Source organism: Lepidochelys olivacea (genome assembly GCF_965140295.1).
Source record: "Lepidochelys olivacea isolate rLepOli2 genome assembly, chromosome: 1".
Taxonomy (NCBI): Eukaryota; Metazoa; Chordata; order Testudines; family Cheloniidae; genus Lepidochelys; species Lepidochelys olivacea.
The window spans coordinates 10097695-10121935 of record NC_140411.1 but is presented as its reverse complement, the minus strand read 5'-3'; the positions used below and the strand labels follow the sequence as shown (position 1 = coordinate 10121935).

The following is a 24241-nucleotide window of genomic DNA, read 5'->3' as shown; positions in this document are numbered from 1 at the left end:
CCTTCTGTCGCCTGTCTCTCTACTCCCTGCTCACCATCTCTGCTTATATAGCAATAGGCTCCTCTTTGTCCCTTCAGACAGTCTCATCACACTTGGTATAAGAGCCTTCTCCTCTGCAACTCCTCCGGCTAGGAGGAGTTTGTCTGTCTTCCTCCATGTCATTTCAGACTTCAGTTGAAAATATCTGTCTTCTGCTTCACCTATACGTCTTACATTCTCTCTCCCTGTGCTGTGGTTTAACTGTCTGTGTTGATTCCTTATAACGTTTTGGATTGGTTTCTATATACAGAATAATTGTACTGTACCAAGGCAGTAATTATTGGCCATTAGATGATTGCTAAAGGATTCAGAAGCAAATGTAGTCTTCAGGCAGCCTGCCTCTAGGAACACAAGAGCATGATCAGAGGTTTCTGCAGTGGCTGAAGTAGTTTTCCTGGATGGATAGACTCTTTCACCAGAGTTTAGAAGAAGAGCGTATTCTGTAATGTTGAAATATACTGTTTTTTCTTGCAGTTAAAGTTGCAAAACTGAGGGCAAGTCCCAGGAGAGTGACCCACCCCTGCTGTTAAACAGTAACATATTGGGGGGGGGAGAAATGTCTAAGCGACCGAGAGAAACAGAAGCTATTGTTGTTGCAAAAGTTCAAGTTTCCAGTTTCCTCTTCCTCCACCTGTCAGGAGGGTGAGCTGGGCATGCTCCCAGGCTCTGAGCACAAACTCAAACATGCCCTCTGGGCTCTGGCTTTAAGCAGCAGTGTCACTGAGTTACTCACCCAGAACTCATGGGATAGGAGGGATGAATAGAAGCCACATCTGTCTAGGGGCAGCCATGGGGGAGAAGGAAAGTTGCTGCATTGCAACAGGAGATACTCGGCGACAGGGAAATTGGGTCCTTTATCTCTTTTCTGGATGGATCAAAGAGTCAGAGTTTTAGCTCTTTTTTACTTCAAGGCAAAATAGTGTCTACTCCAAAAGCAATGTGTGTCACTCTCCCCTCACACTCATCTCGAGCACCTCAAGATCCTCTGTTGGTCGGATCATTGAGTCATATCAAACCCTCTTCTTATTTAAAAGGAGATGTTGCCCTGTACAGAGTTACTGGTGGATCTTTGCATTGTTACCATCTAGGCAAAGGGCAGTTTTCATATAGGACTGGAACCAGATGTGCCCAAATACCACGAGAGAGACTGTGTTCTCAAGGAAGCAAATGTACTGGAAATTTCACAAGAAAATCCGTCCTTGTGAACTATCCAGCTTGGCTTAGAGAAATGTCCAAACTCTTTGACACCAAAGCAAACTGAGTCCAAACTTGATAATCCTGAGATTCTTTTGAAACCCTTTAAGAAGCTCAGCCTTTCATCAGTTCACACCCCAGATGTTTACTTATTGACACTGATTCCCCGTGTACCCAACAGCTGAGGATGTGTTTGTCTCATGCAAAAATGTGATGATGATATTCATATTGTTGGAAGCGCATGTATGTGTTAAATTGTTAATAGTGAGCACCCTGGATCTTATTTGGTTAAAATACCGATAGACATCCTAGCATTGATCAGAGGATTTTATTTAATTAAAAAATATGTCCCGGCTGGTAAATACATTTGGCTGTCTAGGATCTGAACAGTGGTCGTCACTTTATCGATTGTCATATCATTAAATCAGGCTGGGAAAATATTAATGATAGACTCACGCACCCTGAACATAAAGTTCAGTTGTCTAGCAAATCTGTTAAGTTGTTCGGCATCTTGCAGTGATTTAAAAAAATGCTCCTAAATGAAATGTCAATGCATATTACCCTACATGATGTGACTCTAGTAATTCTTCATACTAGATTTGATCATTTGGCATTCCACGTGCTTCAGATTACTTAAGCTGGGTTCCTAAATGGAAAACTGCTTGATTAATTCCTATATCTTAGCCTTGACCCTGTAATCAGCTCCTCTCACGAGTACTCCAGCACCCTTCACATGGGTGTGGGGTCTTTCATAGGAGGTTTGATTGGGGCATCCGGGCCATCAACAGTTGAATGATCATGAAAGAAGAACACATGGTATATATTGATAAATGAATTTCCAGAGCAGTTTTTAGGAAAAGCCTGTCACTGTTTCACAATCTCCATAGCTGTGAATGCTTTCTTAGTGGAAGCGGTGCCTTTGCGCCCGTCCTTCCCAGTAGGAGGTGCGCCCTTCTGGTGATGAGGAGTAGGGCTGAGGGGGTCCCGTTGGAATTCAGCGCAGAGCAGGCACTTACAAAGGTGTTGTGCAGCAGGTTGCATGAGATGTAAAAGCAAACACTTGAGGGTTTTCAGGGCGTCACAGTGCTCTTGTTGCTAGTATAGGGGACCTGGGAAATCTTGTTCATGGCTCTGCCACTGACTGGGAAAGACAATTAACTTTCCTGGGCCTCAGTTAACTTAAATGGGGCAATTCTCTGTGAACTATTCTGAGCCCCTCTGATGAAAGATACTAGATAAAAGCCAGGCACTATTATTTATTTGTAAAAAACCAAGTAGTTTCACATGCCAGACCTGCCCACCCCTACATTCTGCCAGTTTTGTAGGGTTCTAGTAGCATTTCGCCATGTAATAAAGTGTTTCATTGCCCCTGTTACTGAGTGAAAGACCCACCCAAACAGGGAAAATTGCCTGACTGACTGTACAGGGGAAACTGTGAAACTGACTATGCACAAAGTGCTTTCAAATGGTCAGAATAAACAAAATGAAAAAGTGAGATGGTTTGCTTGCACTCTTTTCTCTGAGTCATAACTGAACTATGGCCTCAGAGCCCTAGAATTTAAGGCCAGATGGAACCACCAGGTCAGCTGGTCTGACCTTCTGTATCTCACAGGCCACCAACCCCACTCAGCACCCGCACACTAAACCCAACAACTGAAATGAGACCACAGTAAATGAGACCCACAGGAGACCAGAATGTTGTGTGCCATGGGCAGAGAATAGGAGGGACTGACCAGTGCTCGAGGCCCCTGCGATGGTAGGGAAATGATTTAATGCAATACACCCAGATGATCCTGGCAAGTGACCCGCACCCACATGCTGCAGAGGAAGGTGGAAAACCCCAGGGTCGCTGCCAATCTGACTTGGGGGAAAATTCCTTCCATACCCCACATATGGCGATCAGTTAGCCTCTGAGCACGCGAGCAAGAACCAGCCAGCCCAGCACCTCTAAGACAGAGAGAGTGCTCGGTGCCACCTGAGAGGCCCAGCCCCCTCTGCCCAGTGCAGTGTTAGGATGGCAGGAAGTGGCTGTGTATCGGTGGTGGGTGAAAGAATTAGGTATAAACATAAAGGACTTTGGGCTAAAGTCAGATGATAAAGAATCAGATGTGAAATGATACCATTTTCTTCCTCTACCTCCTGTTGATTTGGGGCCAAATTCAGCTCTGGTTTGAGTGGATGCATTAACTCAGTGGTTCTCAAACTATGGCCGCCGGTTGTTCAGGGAAAGCCCCTGGCAGCCCGGGCCAGTTTGTTTACTTGCCGCGTCCGCAGGTTCGGCTAATCGCGGCTCCCACTGGCTGCGATTCGCCGCTCCAGGCCAATGCGGACTGCGGGAAGTGGCGCGGGCCGAGGGATGTGCTGGCCACCCTTCCTGCAGCCCCCATTGGCCTGGAGTGGCGAACCGCGGCCAGTGGGAGCCGCGATTGGCCGAACCTGCGGATGTGGCAGGTAAGCAAACCTGCCTGGCCCGCCAGGGGCTTTCTCTCTGAACGAGCAGTGGCCCTAGTTTGAGAACCACTGCATTAACTTCATTGGAAGTCAGGGTTGAATTTGGTCCATGGGGCTATAGTAAGCTGGGACTCTCTGAAGTGGGCAGCTTGGCATTAAAACTCTGTGAGGAGACAATATCACACAAAGATCCTTCTGAGGAAGCCTTTGTTGGGATTATTGGCACTCCATTTCTATCCAAAGGGACTGTGTAAAGTGAAGTTTGCAGATGGAGCAGCGGTGTGGATTCATGCTGCAGGCAATGCCACTTTGCGCGAGACACTTAACCGCCGCGTCCAGCAGTGGCCATGAGTCTGAGACAGACTAGCCCAGCATGTCTCTGTTATTACTGTAAACACAGCCCTGATACACAGCTGCTCACTAAAGATAACAATCTGCACTGCACACAGGCTGCCATGCCTCATGTGCTCCAGCACTTACAGTGCCTTACACAGGGACAGGAGAGAATTCGGAATAGTCAGGGATGTTTTTTTCTTTCTACCAACCTGTATCTAAGAGAGCTCTTCAGATTGCAAGGACGTGCTTAAAGTTCTGTTGCCTCTTTCCAGTGATTAGACACAAGAATGGAAGGAGGTGCGGGGGGAGGTGGAAGACATATCTCAAGGATGAACAAAGACAGGTTGCTTGGACCACGTCAGAGTTAGGGTGCCAGCACCATTTTTTCATGCAGTGACTAAAATCGGCTGGATTAGTGACTTTACAGTGAGTGTGATAGAAATCTGGTAAATATTTACTTGGAAGTCTGTTCGTCTGATAAATACGTGGGCTCCCAAAAGTTTGTTCCTGTCATTGGCCCATTGAACTATGAACCCATCTAAGATGTCCTTAGTGCTGACTGTATCCCTGTTGTGATCTTGGTCCATTTCAACATCACTAACTCTTGAACATAACTATCCAAGAAGTCATTAACCAGAAGATTTAGCCTGCTCACTGTCCATGCTCACTGTGTGCACTAGGGAAGTAAAAGGTTAAACGGTTAACTGGTTAACCGGTAAGCATTAGGGTTACTGATAACCGGCCTTAACCGTTAACCCTGGTGGCCCGTCGCAGCCGAAAGGACCCCAGCCCCGGCTGCGCCACACCGGCTGGCCAGAGGGACCCCAGCCCTAGCTGCGCCAGCCGGATTCCGGCCGGGCCCCAGCACCGGCCACTCCGGCTGACTGGAGCAACCCCAGCCCCGGCCGCCCCACTCCAGTCAGCCAGAGGGACCTCAGTTAACAGATATAATTTTAATAGTTTAACCAGTTAACTTTTTATACCCCTATTGTGCACAGAGTTTGGAGGGAGGGATGGCTGAAAACTTCTGGCAGTTGCAGACATACAGCAGTCTTAAGGGGTAAAACTAAGGCCTGGTCTATGCTAGAAAATTAGATCAGTTTGACTACATCAATCAGCAGTGTGAAAAATCCCCCTCCCTAAGTGGCATTGTTAAGCTGACCTAAGTTCCCATGTAGACAGTGCTAGGTGAATGGAAGAATTCTACATTCACTAGAATGTAGTGAATGGCTACAGCGGCGCAGCTGTGCCATATAGTGTTATAAGTGTAGACAAGACCTAAGAGATTCAGAGTTAAAGCTCCACTAAGATGAAGGGAGACAGAGTCAATACCTCTTAGGGACAGATCTGTCCCTTTTCCATGGCTATGCGGGGCCCCTTTGCAGTGGAATCGGTGTGGTTTGGCTGTTCGGGGTTTGGGAGATGCACATAACAGACTCAGTCTCCAAGGGGGACACTGCTGTTTACCTCTCTCCATTCTGAAAGCTGACCATTTATTCCTACCCTTTGTTTCCTGTCTTTTAACCTGTTACCAATCCATGAGAGGACCTTTTATCCCAAGATTGCTTACTTTGCTTAAGAGCCTCTGGTGAGGAACCTTGTCAAAGGCTTTCTGAAAGTCCAGGTACACTATATCCATTGGATCACCCTTGTCCACATGTTTCTTGACCCCCTTCAAAGAATTCTAATAGATTGGTGATGCATAATTTCCTTTACAGTATTTACAAAAGCAATATTGACTCCTCCCCAACAAATCATGTTCCTCTACATGTCTGATAATTCTGTTCTTTACTCTAGTTTCAACCAGTTTGCCTGATTCTGAAATCAGGCTTATTGGCCTGTAATTGCCAGGATCGCCTCTAGAGCCTTTTTTAAAAACTGGTGTCACATTAGCTACCCTCCAGTCATCTGGTACAGAAGCTGATTTAAGCAATAGTTTACATACCACAGTTAGTTCTGCAATTTCAACTTTGAGTTCCTTCAAAACTCTTGGGTGAATACCATCTGCTCCTGGTGACTTATTACCATTTAATGTATCAATTTTTTCCAAAACTTCCTCTACTGACATCTCAATCTGGGACAGTTCCTCTGATTTGTCACCTAAAAAGAATGGCTGCAGTGCAAGAATCTCTGTCACATCCTCTGCAGTGAAAACAGATGCATAGAATTAATTTAGCTTCTCTGTAACAGCCTCATCTTTCTTGAGTGTCCCTTTAGCCCCGCAGTCGTCCAGTGGTCCCACTTTGTTTGGCAGGCTTCCTGCTTCTGATGTACTTAGAAAGTTTTTGCTGTTAATTACTGAGTCTTCTGCTGAGTTGAGTTGCTCTTCAAATTCTTGTTTGGCCTGCCTAATTAAGAACATAAGAATGGCCTTCCGGGTCAGACCGATGGTCCATCTAGGCCAATATCCTGTTTTCCAACAGCGACCAATGGCAGATGTTTCAGAGGGAATGAACAGAACAGGCAGTCAAGTGATCCATCCCCTGTTGTCCACTCCCAGCTTCTGGCAATCAGAAGCTAGGGACACTCAGAGCGTGGGGTTGTGTCCCTGACCATCTTGGCTAATAGCCATTGATGCACCTGTTCTCCATGAACATATTGAGTTATTTTTTGAACCCTGTTATACTTTTGGCCTTCGCAACATCCCCTGGCAACGAGTTCCACAGGTTGACTGTGCACTGCATGAGGATGCGCTTCCTTTGGTTTAAAGAAAAGGAGTACTTGTGGCACCCACAAGTACTCCTTTTCTTTTTGCGAATACAGACTAACACGCCTGTTACTCTGATTCCTTTGGTTTGTTTTAAACCTGCTGCCGGTTAATTTCATTGGGTTGACTCCTGGTTCTTGTGTTATGTGAAAGAGTAAATAACACTTATTCACTTTCTCTGCACCAGTCATGATTTTATAGACCTCTATCATATCCCCCCTTAGTTGTCTCTTTTTCAAACTGAAAAGTCCCAGTCTTACTAATCTCTTCTCAAATGGAAACTGTTCCGTACCCTTTATCATTTTTGTTGCCCTTCTCTGTACCTTTTCCAATTCCAATATATATTTTTTGAGAAGGGGAGACCAGATCTGCTCTCAGTGTTCAAGATGTGGATGTACCATGGTTTTATAATGTAAAAGTCTTGGCCATTAACAAAGAAATCAGACTTACTCAGTACTATAACAAGAATAACAAAGAAAAACCGCTTTCTAGGTTACTGCTTGGGATCAGTTGCAAATAGGGTCTAAGCTAATAATACTAGGGGTATAGGATTAGAGGCAGGGGTAGAGGACCATAACCCTGAGGAGAGTCAGAATGTAGAGGAGACTAAGAAATAAAGCTAGCAGTAGCCAGGTAAGAACTAGTTTGGTAATGGATGCTAGGAGTCTGTTAGGAAAGTGGTCCAAAAGGAGTGGAGAGATCTTTATTGAAAGAGCCCAAAGGTTTGTTTGATGCCTCTATGAGGCTTTTACTGTCATGCGAGAATGCTCCAAAATAGTGCCATGTTAGTATGTGGCATTTCAAGAGCTGCTGGCCTTCCAATGATACCCAGCCTTGAATCCTTTATGGCCATTACTCAGCACAAAAATTCTAGTAGTCCATCAGTATGTATATCAACCAGCTTCTCCTCCTTCAGCATACTGGTGAATTGTTAAGATCCATGAGAGCAACCTTAAAAGGATTCAGGCCGGCTAGTTATAATGTTACCTGTCTGCTAGGAATTGGATTGAGACCCATCAATTCATTTCTTATTGGCTGCTGAAGAGCTGTCAGACCATAACAACTTTCAGTCATTATTGCCCGGGGCTGCATTGAAACTAGTGACCTTGAGATGAAAGATTCTGTATTCTGTTCCCAGCCCCCTGATCCATTCAGCACCCTTGCCTATGTCTATGGGGGAGAAACAAAATCTTATGACGCCGTCTCTCTCTGTTTTGTGTAGGTTGTTGTTGGAAGGAACCGATGTGAATGCTAGGCACAAGCTTGGCTGGACAGCCCTCATGGTAGCAGCTATAAACAGAAATTCTAGGTAAGTTTTTTTCAACGTAGTTTATCACCATCCTGGGTAAGTTGTTATGCTGTGTTCTCCTTTTGATAAACCTACATGGATTCCATCTAAACAACCTGCATTCAGAGTCTCCCTCTTGTGCAGTTCTCTGATGTGGTTGCTGGTTAAATCTCAAACCATATATTTATACTTTTCATTTACCTATGTACTATATGATAACCAAGAACCCAACTGGTTTACTGGCTGAAAGAGGAGAGCTCTATGCATTGCATCACCAGTGCCGTTTCCTTGCAGCATTCTTATTTTCTTGGGAGGACACCCATTCGAGCACTGATCAGGCCTAACCTGTGTATCTTGAGATCTGATGAGACTGTAGCCTGGCAGTGATACTGGTGCAGGTCGCACTGTTTCAGTAACTCAGCTAAAGTCTCAAGTTGCTGCAGTAGGATTTGCTGTTTCTCCCCTAGCTTGTGGGGCGAGTGCTGTGGCTTTCATGCTATGCCTTCATGAACCAAAAGGGCTGACTCTGTGTCCGACCTCTTTAGTTCCCAGGATGATCACTGTGGCTTCTGGTAACCTTTAAAGGCACTCTTAAATATATTCAGTCTACAACTAAATTCAATTAGTTTTTGTTTAAAAAAAAGAGAGAAAGAGAAATCCAATTTTAGAAAACGTGGGACAGACGGTAGAATGAGCTTTGATGTTACAACCTCTCAGAGATGCTTTACTTAGTCACAAGTTCATAAGCAAAAAGGCTTAATTACTTGGGAAAACACAGGATTAAAGCGGGGCACAAAAGCTGAATATCCGCTCTCGGGCGACACGATTCGAATCCGTGTGCCGAGTTCGTGTGTGGTGCAAACTTTGATGTGTGCGATGACAAGCTGAAAGTCGTGACCTCCTCGGGGAGCTCCTTAAGATGGGCAGGGAGGCGGGGGCTTGGGTCTGTTTGTTTAACTTTGATGTCCGAGCAGCAACGGGCCTCGTTGTTTGCATGTCCGCAGAGGGATGGATTTGGAGCTTCCCACCTTCGCTGATGGACAATGGTCAGCGTTGGAGTGTGACGATTGTTGACCATTCCAAGTGACTAGTGGACCAGAACAGGGCTTGAGGAGGTGCAAAAGCTAGAAGGGAGACAAGGAGAAAGACTGTTCATGGTACAATAATTACCTCAGATGGATCACCCTTTTTATTATTTAAGATACATAGCATAAAATCAGGTAGAACTGGTGACAAAAACCTCTAGGCATGAAAAGGCCTTCAGGACCCAGTCTAGTCTCTTTATGCACTAGCACAAGACTAACAACTGGGTTTCTTATTTGGGTGTCTGGCAAAAAGACTGAAGCTTTGAGCTGTGTTGGGCGAATCAGGTTTATTTGCCATGCATTGTGGATGATTATTGCCTATAATTTAAAACAAAGCCCTTGACTATCTGAAACTCAATATGACTCATCTGTAAACATAATGAAAGGTTAATTAGATATTTCACTTCCTTCTGGAAGCAAGCATAAACTAGTGCTAAACTCATCCCTAGCATAACTATTCCATTGGCATCACTGGGGTAACACCAGGAGCGAATCTGGCCTCTGCTGCTCTTTCTAGCCTTACAATGGGGTTTCGCCATTGGCCAGGAAATGTACTGAGCTGGAAAACGACACAAAGAATGTCTGAAATTCCCTCCAAGTTGCCCACTCGCAAATGCATTAGAAATACTGACCTATTTAATCTGACTCCTAAAGAGAGCCTGGCCCTGGTGTTAGATATGCAGTTTGGGGCTGAGGTACTATGGAAATGGATCTAAAAGAGCACTCTTGAGTTGATGGCTTTGATTCTGTGACACAGGTTTGCCCATGGAGTTCTAGATATTTATACATATCCTTTCCAGTGCAAGGTGCCTCTTGGGTTTCTGGACATATTGTAATTATTTTCTTTTTCTCTTATGTAAAGCTCCATTTGCGGTGGGGTGGGAACAACATTACCTGAACAGGTTAAAGATGTTAGCCCCCTCCATGCTGACCAATCAAACTGCACACATGCTTAATAGTCATCTGGGCAACTGCATTGTCTGACTTACGCTAACAGTTGCAGGGTGATGAATTTTTTAAAGTGTCTCTCTACTCTGACAAGTGACGATGCAAAAACGGGTCCTCCTTACTTAATAGACCTGTCACCTCTGTATATCCAGCCATAGCAGCAGATGTTATTGACCAAAGTAAGTTTTTACTCTTTGTGGCCCTTCATAGCCCAGCAGAGACAACATCAGTATGAGAAATGACACATCAGCAGAACTGTGAACTAAGTTCTGATGGCATATGTTTTAGGTGTTGCTGGTACTTGAGCAAAGATCTCAGGTTGGCATTCAGATGCCACGGGAGTTTATGGTGCTGGCAGTCTGAGCATGTTCAATCTGGAGTCACTGAGAGAAAATAAACATCAGCCTCACAATGCCATCTTTACAAAGTCGCTTTCTGGAGTGCACTGCACTTCGAGTCTTCACTGCACTGTTGATGCTTTTTGTGTATAAAACCACTCCATAGATCAGTACTTTGCAGCTGTCCCAGCCAGTGCTAGTTCCCTTCTATTCCGTTGTGAATCTAATCCACAATGGAGACCTGGCTGCTTTAGGAGCAGAGGTTTGGACAGCCCTTTGCAGCTCATTGGGAAGGAAGGAAGGAGTCTAATGATCTGGTCACAAAACCCTGGGCCCCTTTATCAGTGTTTGGGCCGCCCTAGCCGTTCTGGGGTAGGTCTGCAATTTATGGAGGCTGCTAGGTTTGCAATAGCAGCCTCCATAAATTGCCGGCTCCTGTCCACCATAATCGCACCATTATGTGCAGGGCTGTTTGGAGGGTTGTGGGGAGGACTAGGAAGGTGATTCTTGAATTTAGCAAGTCATTTGCATTCAAGTGTGTTGTAGGGGAAGAGATCTTATGTGCTCATCCAGCTAGACTGCCTCCTGATGCCTACTTGTACCAGGGCCTCTGCACAGTAGATAGCACTGTAACTAGTAGGCGTGCTGTCTGTGTTTTATGGATGAGGCGGAAACTAAAGGCACAGAGATTAAATGACTTCACCAAGGCGGCAGAGGGGTTCTGTGTCAGAAGCAAAGTCTTTTCCCTGGATAGTGTACAACCTAAGAGAACAAAGCTACACAGAGCGTTTGGGAAAGGGATGCAACATGATCAGGGTGTTGATAGGCACGTGGCTTATTTGTTATGTGTATCTATAATTCCTTTAGTTCCACCATGCCAGTTTATAGCTTCATTTCCATTGTCCATCCCCCTCCCTCCCAACAGTCGATCCCCACTCTGCACTGAAATGAGCAGTTCGCACCTAACACAAATAAATGACAGAGCCGGGCAGAGGCCCTAGTCAGCTGATACCCCGGAGGTGCTGTGAAAGAAGTGGCTCTCCAGAAGGAGTTTCAGTAAGAAGGAAGGGACCCCAACTCTAGTCAAATCTCTACATGTGTGTGTCCCACTGTGAAACTTTCCCTTTTAAAGATCCCATAATGCTCTCTTAAAGGAGCAGGGGCTAGTCCTAGGGTTATGTATTTGTACGTGTGCCCTTTCTCACGTAATGCATCCCTGTCCACACCTGCTAATGCTTTTAACTGAGTCCCTCCCTTGGCTCCCTATCTCTTAATGAGTGTTCCTTGTCCTTGCTCACAAGGCCATGCTTAATCTTGCTGCATCTGTGATATGTCTCTGCTTTCACCGCTGCTCTCACGTCTTACTTTTTCCAATCCTCTCACTTTATCCTCTTCCCCAGTTCCATCTCCTTCTCCCACTTTCAGCTTCATGCCCTCTCTGCTGCAATCCCACATGTCTGGATCACCCTCCCTTTGCTTACCCACCAAGCACCTGGTCTTTCCTCTTTCAGATCCCTCCAAAACACCCTACCCCTCTGTGCAATTTTTCTCTGCTTCTCCTGCTTGCTAATCCCCTGGCCCTCCCTCTCCTGTGTCTCACCTGGTTTCAATTGTTAGCTCTTTGTGACTGGGGAATATGTCTCTTCTTTGAGTGAACAGCACTTTGTACATCTAATGCGCTGTATACATGTTTTTTATTAGTAGTAACAGTGCATCATGCATGGTATAGATTGGTGGGTATGTTCTAAGGCATATAATGAGTGTGACTTGTCTGGAGCTATTCTCTCAGTGTCTATAGGCAGTGATGTGATTAACTGGCACAGTCTAGTACCTATATTAGGTACATATGTCTCCTTCATAGCCTCGCTTTCAGTCTTTCCACTTTAGGCGTATAATTCAGTGGTCTCTGAAGCAGAGCTAGGCAACTGGGATAAATATCCTGAAGCTTCTAGAGTCAGAAGCTTCATTGGCATGTAGACTTGCATGCATAACCTGCTAGCTATGCAGGTGTGCTGCCTTTGCATAGAGCCAGTTGGAGATGAGGCTCCGATGATGTCCCTTGGGTGTTGCATCGGATGTTGCAGTTTGGTTTTCTTCGAGTACGTGCCCATGGGGATCCCGTGCTAGGAACACATGCAGCCCATGCATGCAAGATTGAAATCTTTTGAATAGCAGTGTCCGTAGGGCCACTCCTGTATGAGTTATGTCCTTGTTCCCTCACCCGAGGGCATAAAGGGTGGAGCGGCCACTAGCATCCCTCAGTTCTCCCAAATGTATTCTCTCTCTGCATGTTTCAGGAGCATCCCCACAGCTGAAATTTGTGAGGCAGCTAAATGGAATAACTCCCTGACTCTGATTAAACACTGAACCCTTGATGTAGCTGCAAGGTCAGATGCCAGACCTGGTAGGGCAGTGTTGCAATTGCTGTTTAGTTAGTGGCAGTCATGACTCCTCAGTCCCACAGTCCAGTTGGGACACAGCTTACCAGTGACCTGGAGTGGGATCCCCACATACACAGACTCAGAGAAGAGAGAACTGTTACGTACCTTATAGTCATAGGTTTTGAAGCCACAAGGGACCACCCGATCATCTAGTCTGACTTCCTGTGTATCACAGGCCACCAACACCACCCAACATCTTCCCACTAATCCCAGAAACTGAAATTAAACCAAAGTGTTACAGCCCTCAGGAGACTAAGCTCTTGTATGCCACGGACACAGTCACCCTGATTCTATGAGATGTCGTCTAGTTTGGGGTCCACACGGATGACAACATATTAAAGAATCACAGTTACAGAAAGAAGAAAAGGAGTACTTGTGGCACCTTAGAGACTAACCAACTCACGAAAGCTCATGCTCAAATAAATTGGTTAGTCTCTAAGGTGCCACAAGTACTCCTTTTCTTTTTGCGAATACAGACTAACACGGCTGTTACTCTGAAACCAGTTACAGGAAGGTAAGTAACTGCTCTTTCCTTACAACCACCCCTCTATTCCCATGCTGAGCTCTACAGAAAGTTAAGATACAACTATTCTAGGGATCCTCTTTGTGTCCAGCAGGACTTGCAGCTTCCAATAAAGCCCAGCACTGCCCCTCATCAAAATCCCATGAAGCCCTTGCATTGTGCTTTGTAACTCCCGGTCACTAGGATCACTGCCCTTCTTGGTTCACCAACTCCAGCTGCCTGAGTTTTGGTAGCTTTGCGGTGCAGACCCAGCCAAGGCCAGCTCTCTCACCCCAGGTGCCTTGCTCTTTTTTTTCTTAACAATATGCTGGCCCAGCCTCTAACTGCAGAACGCACTTACTGCAATCGATTGCACTGCCCAGTGAACTTTAGTTAAGCATTGCCCTCTGAGTCATCACCAGGGTCAATTCAGATTTATATTTGCACGGATGAACAGCCTCTGCCTCTGATCAAATTAAAACTCGATCAGCAAATTAAACCCAGGGCTTGATGAGGCTATTGAGCACAGGTGAGTTATTGAGGAAAGCCTGCCTTTACAGCTCAGACACACTGCAGACCTCTTCTGAGCACACCACCTCGCTGATGGGAGAGTAGTACTCTGCCAGAGCCACCCAGTAGCCTGATAGAGGGAATGAACAAGAGGTACATCATAAAACAAGGTGAGGGGAATCCTGGATTTAAATCACAGCTTTTGCACTGACTCACTTACCAGTAATAATTGTGAGCTGGTGCAGAAAGAAAAACAGGGCACAAATAACGATGGAATGTACTTTCCTCTCTGCTGTTCTTCACAGCACTGTCATCAGTGGATCTCATAATGGTTTATAAAGCTTAATTAAGCCTCACAACTGCCCTCAGAGGTAGGAAAGAATTACCCCCATTTTACAGATATGAAAACTGAGGGCCAGAGGGGTGGTGTTTTGCTCATTGTCACCCAATGACTCAGTGACAGCAGGCAATAGAACCCAGGACACCTGGCCCTGTTCCCTTGCTCTGACCACTATCCCATACTGCATCCTTGTTATATGTATATAAAAAACTATATACAATTTTATATATATTTTCAAGTTGCCTTATTTCCTCTGATTATGTTCACATGCTTTGTTGATGAGTATGGCGACTTCTGTATTTCCATTGCACTATTAGCAAAGGCTACTTTGCTTGAATGTCTTATTACCTGCAAATTGGAGAGGTGCAATCAGTACTTGCGACTCCAGAAATGTCTGGTTGGCCCTATGAAGGAAAATTCAGTGACATTAGTTGCCTGGAGGGGACTGCATGTCACAGAAGGAGGAGGTTAGAGTGAAGGATGATTGGATGGATAGAGAGGCTGATCGTACAGCAGATGATTGTCCTTTTGAGTTTAGACCAGCAAGCTCTTTTCACTTCCTTTTTACAGCAGTCGGATGGGAATTGGTTTGGAATGTGTGACATACTGTATCAGAGCTGTCATCTTGGGACACGGTTCTGTATTACCAAATTTTAGAGTTAAGGTTAGACTCCCGGTAGTGACTCGTGCTGCTATTTTATAAACAGTTCAGCCTCCCAGCAGCCTTATGAGGTAGAGAAGTATGGCTACATACTTACAGATGGGGAAAGTGAAGCAGACAGTTGTACAGAACAGAACCCAGGAGTTCTGCCTCCATGTCCTCCTACTCTCACCACTATTCAACACTGCCTCTCTGTAGCTCTTTAACGTTTTTATGAAAATAAACATTATCAAGAAAATTCTACTGGTCTGAGTTAATAATGAAGAAAAAGAGCCTTCCTAAGAGTTGCTGAGAGCATAGAGGTTGATGGTGGATAAAGAGGCTGGGAAGAACGCTCAACAAACACATTCAGGGAGGGGAAAAGCTGATGGAGGGAGTTGCCAAGGAAGTTATGAGACACTGTTTTTGTGTGAGCAGTATGACTCATTTGGTGGCTGTGTATTCACTCTGGGCCAGAAGGTTGTGGGTTCAAGTCCCATGCTGGAACTTGGGCTCATTCTTCTTAAGGTGGGTTTTTGATTCTTAAGATGGAGAGGATGGACCCTATGATATGTCATAGCCTGTCAGTAGTGGAGACCCTTAAAAACCAGGCAGTCTTTGACTGCAGATACCCTTCAGGACAAGGCTGAAGAGGAGGACTTGAATGTACCTTCATTGCTAAGGGCTTTAAATTGCAACAATACCAGCTTGGAGCATTCTGGACAAGCCGCACATGTTAGAGAGGCACTGCTGGAAGCCCTGCTGAGAGAGAGAGAATTGCAGTAATTGATCTGGTATGCACAGCTGTGACAGAATTGCACAAATGAAACTCCCCACCACTACCACAGATTTTGTACCTTTGTCTCAGACTTGGGGTTTTCCATGGTAAGGGTGTGGTTGAAGATAATGCCGGTATCTTTAACCTGGCTCGCTACCTTTGAACAGGGGACCCAAAAGAGGAAAGAGCCCCTGGTATCCATGACTCCTGTCTGGCACCTGTTTACTGAAGACTAAGAACAAGGTGACAGTGATGCATCCAGACAGACATCTCCTCCAAACAGTCCTTTAAATGTAGGATCCACAGGACAATAAAGACATGCTTGTATATCATCAGTGTACTGAAGGCAATCTGCTCTGCATTTAGAAATGATTCATGAGTTCATATATTAAGGACCAGAAGGGGCCACTGTGGTCATCTAATCCAACCACATGCGTGATACTACAGATGACAATTTCCTAACTTAAAAAGTGTTGCATCCAACCTCAGAGAATTGCATATAGACCTCATCTTGACAGAAAAGAAACCGAGCACATCATTAAAGATGATAACTTCGGTACAAGTGAACATGACTTCTTGGTCACATTTACAACAGAATAAAATCCAAATCAATTTTATATATACTTGCTGCTTTAAAAGGGCCAATTTCACAAAGCTCAAAACAATTATGAGCTAAATCGCTGGGAAGAAGGATCTAATCAGAAAAAAGTTAATAATATTGGGAATTATTTAAGAACACTTTATTAAATGCCCAAAAAGCCACAATCGCACAGCTGAGGAAGAAGCTGTGCTGTTTAAACAAATGGAAGAAAGGGGAAGTTGATAGTAATGAATATAAATCAGAAGCTAGCAGTTGTAGGACATTGATGCGGGAAGTAAAGGGATGCAAGAAGAAATCTATGGCTAGCAGAGTTTGTCTTGGTACTGCACATTTTGATTAAAAAATTAGAATGGCACACAATAAATGGATTAAAAGATGGCTAACTGGTAGGACTCAAAATATTATTGTAAATGGGGAATCATCATAGAATGGATGTGTTTCCAGTGGGATCCCACAGAGATTGGTTCTTAGCTGTTTAACATTTTTATCAATGAACTGGAAGAAAACATAAAATGATCACTGTTAAAGTTTGCAGATGACACAAAAATTAGGGGACGTGGTAAATAATGCAGAGGACAGGTTACTGATTCAGGAGACCATTTTGATCTTGAATGCTCCATTTCAACAACATGGGAGCATGGATTTCAGAAGAGTGAAACACCCACAGCTTCATTTGAAATCAGTGGGAGATGCAGATGCTAGGCACCTCTTGAAAAAACAGACTCAAAACTAAAGCCACTTCTGAAAATGTGAACATAGTGAATTCCCTACAATCTCACAAGAAATTGGTGATATAGTTGAGAACACAGGTCTCCTGACTCGCAACTTTGTGCTCTGTCCTCTAGATTGGACTTTATATGCAGTCGAGACTTGAACTGTGGAAGGCAAGAAATACACCTCTGCTAATGTATCTTATTGAAAGTACAAAACACCCGCCTTCCACTCTGCTAATTGTATTTACTGTAAAGGGGTAAATGGGGGAGGAACTTAAGGTAAATTTTAAATGTGACTTGACAAGATGCAGCCTGCAGATACATGTCCATCAATCTGTGGTACGCATAGTCAAGAACCTCTGCCAGCCTGTAAGCTATCTCGCCTGTGATAAATACTGTATAACATTTTACTGGCTAGTTGCCATGGAAGGCCGGAAACCAGGAAAAAGAATAACAGGCTTCAAGTTGTTTTCAGAAATGGTAAGAAATCTAATTCTTGCCTGATGGTTGTTTGGTTTAGAAACACAGAGGCTTCTGCACCAAATCTAGCCTGTCTCTTTTTGGTGCTGAATAGTCATGCTGGGGAATGGCGACAGTTTGGACAGCTCTAGAGACTACAGTCCACTGCCTCCAGACAAGCATGAGCAGAAGCAGTGGGAGATCCCCCAACCCTCGTCACTGCCCTACCAATATGCCTCACCACTACCTTTAACGACAATGAGAATCTGATTATTTCTCTTCCTCAACCTCTATCCTGGGACTGCCGCCAAAGGTGACAGGTATTGTCAATTCCAACGGTGTTTTTTGTGATGGGGACACTGGCCTATCGTGATCACCAAATGCAGTTCACTGAGGGTCTGCAAACAAAACCATACCTCATAGTCTCACCCTGTGCTTTCATCATCGTTTTCTCTTCCCTCTCTCTCGCCTCCTGGAGTCTTCTCTCCAAATTCTTCATCTTTATTTGTCTTAAAACAGCAGCTAGTTGTCTCCTGAACATCAGATGTTTGGCTGCTGGGTGTGGCTTGGCTGCATTTTCAACTGTGAAGAGTGAATTATGGGATGGCAGTCCAGTCCAGTGAACTGGAAATGTAGCGCATGGCACACAGTCACTTCTGTGCAGATGTTTTGGACTTGGCCTCTGTTGAACATAGGTATATTTCACAGCACATGGGGCTCTACAGAGCAGTTCACTTCTCCGAATGCCTCCTGAGTCCAGTCGCCTTATGACTGTTAATATTGCTAAGCAGTGCAGTTTTTTTAACTCTCCTTTCCTGGCAGCATATTTTTTGCTGAGTACTCTGCTGCCTTATGTGCCTTGAGATTTTTTTCCTTTGCAAACTCTAAAGGAGTCTAGTTCCTGATGTTCCATCTGATCTCTCTGAGAAACCTTCCTGATGATCCTGTTCTCATTATGTTTTATAACAGTGTGGTAAAGATCCTGCTTGCAGCTGGTGCTGATCCAAACCTCGGAGACGAATTCAACAGTGTGTATGAGACTGCCAAAGAAAAGGGACTCCATTCATTGGAAGGTAATAAAAGACTTAAACTTTTTGTTCATGTTATCTTACAGGGACAGTATGTCTCTCTCTATGTCCAGAGTTCAGTTAGGCCTTTGGATAATTCTGATCCACTTGTGCTTTTTACTTTCCTGCAGGGGGTTGGACTAGATGACCTCCTGAGATCCCTTCCAACCCTGATATTCTATGATTCTAAGTTTAGACAGATGCTATCTGTTATATTCTTTAGGCATAGGTCTGTTATATGCCTTGCCCTCCAAAATACAGACTTGAAACAGCAGGCTCCACAGGCTAGAAGAGTACCCTGAGCCTTGGGAACACCCTGCTGTGATAACTCCTCTGAGATGCACCACTGCATTTCCTGCATTGCTTTCAACTCCACCACTGGAGGAGCTCTCTCCCACTGGAACAGTTTACTTAGGGGTGGGGTGGATTCTCCAATGCTTGAAGACTTTGGACTGGATGTTTTTCTAAAAGTTATGCTCTAGCTCCAACAGGAGTTATTGGACTTGATGCAGAATTCACTGGGGGAGGTTCCCTAACCTGTGTCATCCGGGAGGTCAGATCAAAACAGTCTCTTCTGGCCTTAAATCCTATGACTCTATGAAAACTGAGGCAAAGGACATGATTCCAATAAATAAACACCTTAAATAGAAGGTGTTTTATCTCATCCAGCTCCCCCAGGCCACTTCCATTAAAATCACTAGCAAAAACTCTGGCTCACTTCCCTTTTGTAGAGCAGGGTAATTGTTTACCCTACATTTCTGCAACTGCTGAAGGTCCTGGGGCCTGGATACCTCCTCCGATTCTTTGTGGTCAGGCTTTCTTACAGTAGCTCCACTTATTCACATTAAATGGATTAAGAACTGGCTAATTGGCAGCTCTCAATAAGTATTGGTCAGTAGGGAATTCTCACCGGCAGGAGGTGTTTCCAGGGGGGTTCTGCAGGGACTGGTACTAGGCCCAATGCTATTCAACATTTTTATCAGTGATCTGGAAGTAAATATAAACTCACTGCTGAAGAAGTTTGCAGATGACACAAAGATTGGCAGAGTGGTAAATAACAGTGATGACAGGGTAGTCCTATAGAGTGCTCTGGATGGCTTGGTAAGCTGGGCCCATGCAAACAAAATGCATATTATTACAGTCAAATGCAAAGTGATACATCTAGGAACAAGGAATGCAGGCCATACTTGCAGAATGGGGGACTATATCGCAGAAAGCAGTGACTCTGAAAAGAATCTAGGGATAATAGTGGACAAGCAACTGACCATGAGCTTACAGTGTGATGCTGTGGCGAGGAGACGGTGATTTTACCTCTCTATATAGCATTGTTGAGACTGATACTGAAATACTGCATCCAGTTCTGGCATCCACATTTGTAAAAGGATGTTTAAAAATGGGGGCGGGGGGTGCAGAAAAGAGCCACAAAAATGATTGGAGGGCCCGTGAGCTCAATCTGTTTAGTTTATCAAAAAGAAGATTGAGCGGTGACTTGATTAAAGTGAATAAGTACCCTTTGTGACAGGTTGGATCACAGAAATCCTCTGGGGGCTGCCACCTGATGTGCCAAGGCTACTTCTGTTCCAGCTGTCCTGCCCTGGCAGCTTAGGACTTCAGTGCCCTGCCTGGTTTGAGCCAGACCCGCTAGCCTGTTGCAATCCCAGATCCAGGTCTGAACCACGTCCCCTAACAGCTGTAGGCTTAATTGAAACCTCCTGTCCTTGACACTCAGATGCCCAACTCCCAATGGGGTCCAAACCCTAAATAAATCCGTTTTACCCTGTATAAATCTTATGTAGGGTAAACTCATAAATTGTTCGCCCTCTATAACACTGATAGAGAGATATGCACAGCTGTTTCCCCCCCCAAGTATTAATACATACTCTGGGTTAATTAATAAGTAAAAAGTGATTTTATTAAATACAGAAAGTAGGATTTAAGTGGTTCCAAGTAGTAACAGACAGAACAAAGTGAATTACCAAGCAAAATAAAATAAAATACGCAAGTCTAAGTCTAGTACAGTAATAAAAACTGAATACAGATAAAATCTCACCAGTTCCAGTAAACTTTCTTTTACAGACTAATCTCCTTCTAGTCTGGGTCCAGCAATCACTCACACCCCCTGTAGTTACTGTCCTTTGTTCCGGTTTCTTTCAGGTATCTTTGGGGATGGAGGGGCTCTCTCTTTAACCAGCTGAAGACAAAATGGAGGGGTCTCCCACGGGCTTAAATAGACTTTCTCTTGTGGGTGGAGACCCCCCTCCTCTCTCCTATGCAAAGTCCAGCTATAAAATGGAGTTTTGGAATCACCTGGGCAAGTTATTGAGCTCAATAACTCAGGGTAAAATGTAATGGCTTGTGATAGACAGGACGTCAGACTAGAACATATAATGGTCGCTTTTGTCCTTAAATGCTGTGAATCTATCAACATTTTCCAATATAAGACCCTGTTTCCACTTGCTTATAATTTTATGATACTTTAACCATTTGGGCTGAAATTTTTAATTTTGGGTGTCTGCCTTAGACTGATTTTTTGAAAATTTCAGCAAACTGGTTCAACCATTTCTGAGAATGAGGCTATGGAAAATGTTGTTTTGCCTGTATTTAAAAAAAAAATCTTCAGACCTTTTCTTTGAACAGCTCTAGTGTCTCCATATTTTGGAACATGGACTTGAAATTTAGCAGGGGCTGCTGGCCTTTGAGTCAGAGATGTGCTTGTGCTGTATCTGTGCGAATCTAACCACATGCAGTCAACGTATAAACTGTGGAAAAATCTCAGTTCACGCATGCTCAGTAGAAACTACTCTGATTTTAGTAGTTAAATCACTGAAGATTCTGTCCTCACTGAGCAGGCCAGGATGGGTAAGGAATGGTGTCCCTAGCCTCTCTTTTCAGAGGGTGGAGATGGATGGCAGGAGAGAGATCACTTGATCCTTACCTGTTAGGTTCGCTCCCTCTGGGGCACCTGGCATTGGCCGCTGTCGGGAGACAGGACACTGGGCTGGATGGACCTTTGGTCTGAGCCAGTCTGGCCGGTCTCATGCTCCATCCTCTCCCTGCTCCTAGTGTTGACCAGACTCCATGTGCACTGTGCACCATCCTCACAGAGCAGCTGAGCATGCTCCAGTCCAGGGATATAGGAGCAAAACCAGGTTTTCCCTGTAATTGCTGCTTCCAGCTACTACAAGTCATGGTGGGGCCTGGCACGGAGAGCAAGGAACCTGTGAACCTCCTCCATGCTGTGAATGAAGGCCTTGCTGCCAAGCAGGCAGCATGGAGGGGGAAGCAGTTTCATGGAATCATACGGCTGGAAAGGACCTCGAGAGGTCATCTAGTCCAGTCCCCTGCACTCATGGCAGGACTAAGTATTGTCTACATCATCCCTGACAGGTGTTGGTCTAACCTGCTCTTGAAAACCTCCAATGATGGAGATTCTGCAACCTCCATAGGCAATTTATTCCAGTGCTTCACTGCCCTGAAAAGAAGTTTTTCCTAATGTCCAACCTAAACCACCCTTGCTGCGATTTAAGCCCATTGCTTCCTGTCCTATCCTCAGAGGTTAACAAGAACAATTTTTCTCCTTCCTCCTTGTAACAACCTTTTATGTATTTGAAAACTGTTATCATGATCTGCCTCCCCACCCCACCCCCAGTCTTCTCTTCTCCAGACTAGACAAACTTGGGTTTGTCAATCGTCCCTCATAGGTCATGTTTTCTAGACTTTTTATCATTTTTGTTGCTCTTCTCTGGACTTTCTCCAATTTGTCCACATCTTTCCTGAAATGTGGTGCCCAGAACTGGACACTGTACTCTAGTTGAGACCTTATCAGCATGGAGTAAAGTGGAAGAATTACTTCTCATGTCTTGCTTACAACACTCCTGCTAATACATCCCAGAATGATGTTTGCTTTTTTTTGCAACAGTGTTACACTGTTGACTTATGTTTAGCTTGTGGTCCACTATGACCCCCAGATCCCTTTCCGCAGGACTCCTTCCTAGGCAGTCATTTCCCATTCTGTATGTGTTCAACTGATTTTTCCTTCCTAAGTGGAGTACTTTGCATTAGTCCTTATTGAATTTCATCCTGTTTCCTTCAGTCCATTTCTCCAGTTTGTCCAGATCGTTTTGAATTTTAATCCTATCCTCCAAAGCACTTGCAACCCCTCCCAGCTTGATATCACCTGCAAACTTTATCAGCATACCCTCTATGCAATTATCTAAATCATTGATGAAGATATTGAACAGAACAAAACCCATAACTGATCCCTTCAGGACCCCACTAGATATGCCCTTTTAGCTTGACTGTGAACCACTGATAACTACTTTCTGAGAACGGGTTTTCCAACCACTTATGCACCCACCTTATAGTAGCTCCACTTAGGTTGTATTTCCCTAGTTTGTTTATGAGTAGGTCAAGCGAGACAGTATCAAAAGCCTTACTAAAGTCAAGTTATACCATGTCTACCACTTCCCACCTATCTACAAGGCTTGTTACTCTGTCAAAGAAAGCTATTCGGTTGGTTTGACATGATTTGTTCCTGAGAAATCCATTCTGACAAATCCACACTTATCTTCTAGGTGTTTGCAAATGATTGGTTAATTATTTGCTCCATTATCTTTCCTGGAACTGAAATTAAGCTGACTGGTCTGTAATTCCCCGGGTTGTCCTTATTCTCTTTTTATAGATGAGCACTGTATTTGCCCTTTTCCAGTCCTCTGGAATGTCTCCCGTCTTCCATGACTTTTCAAAGATAATTGATAATGCCTCAATCAACTCCTTGAGTATTCTAGGATGCATTTCATCAGGCCCTGCTGACTTGAAGATATCTAACTTATCTAAGTACTTTTTAACTTCGTTGTTCTTCCAGTGCTGGTCCCTCGGTATATTCCACACTTGAGTCCTGAGACCAGAGATTTCTAGCAAATGGTGTGCATTGGTGTGCACTTGTTCTCCTCTTGCTCCAAACTGTGGGTGTAAGGGGCAGGAGAGATCGTCACCTCTCCAGGTCCATTTTACTGCCGCATGGCCTAGTTGAACTCCTCTGTATTTGAAGCTACCTCCATGTTTATTCGTCACACCCTGTAAATATATTGTAAATAGTTTGTTGTTGTTCTTAGTAATGTTAGGGGTAGTCTTTTAGTCTAGTTAATGTAGGTTAGTCCTCCCTGCCTTGGGGAGCCTTCCCCCACAGATAAGGACTATGTCCATTGTCCCAGGGTTTAGGAACTGCATCACCTGCCTCTGCTCCTTCTCCGTGAATGATGAGCACTAGCATTGCCTATAGTGCCTTGGGGAGGTGCGCGTATCCACTAAATGCAGCATTGGTTGCTCCTTCCCTGGGATCCATCCTCCACCTAGATATGATGATCCCGGGGACTGATGGTACCCGACGCCATGGAGTCCCCCCCGACCAATTGACCCTTTCTATTGACATTACTGGGGTCCCTGGGATCCCTGTGCTAGACACCCCAAATCTGTACATGAATCCCATCTATCCTGTCCTAGCTGACGCCAGTTGTGTCTGTCACGCTCCAGGGGAGAAAGAATTGAGCCGGATCTGACAGTTCCTACGGCTGTATCCTCCTCCTCACTAGATGAGGCAGTCGCCCCATCTTCGCCATCCCCACCTGATGACCACAGGCTGTAGCAGGCGCTCCTATGGAAGGATGGCAATTGAGCTCTAGATCCAACCTGAGGAGGTACAGGATACTCAGCATAGGCTAGTGGACATCCTGCAGCCTTGTGATTCTAGCTGGGTGGACTCACCTGTGAAAAGGACCCTTATGGAACCAGCCTCCTGCACCCCC

General features: G+C 44.8%; 1 protein-coding gene across 2 annotated transcripts in view; it reads left to right on the top strand.

The window, feature by feature from the left end:
- Positions 1–24241, top strand: part of CLPB (ClpB family mitochondrial disaggregase) — a 141796-nt gene that overhangs the window by 12558 nt on the left and 104997 nt on the right. For both annotated transcript variants that reach the window (XM_084617292.1, XM_084617291.1), the window contains exons 3-4: positions 7950–8036; positions 18340–18443. In XM_084617292.1, coding sequence (XP_084473418.1) covers positions 7950–8036; positions 18340–18443 — 191 coding nt within the window. The remainder of the gene's footprint in view (positions 1–7949; positions 8037–18339; positions 18444–24241) is intronic.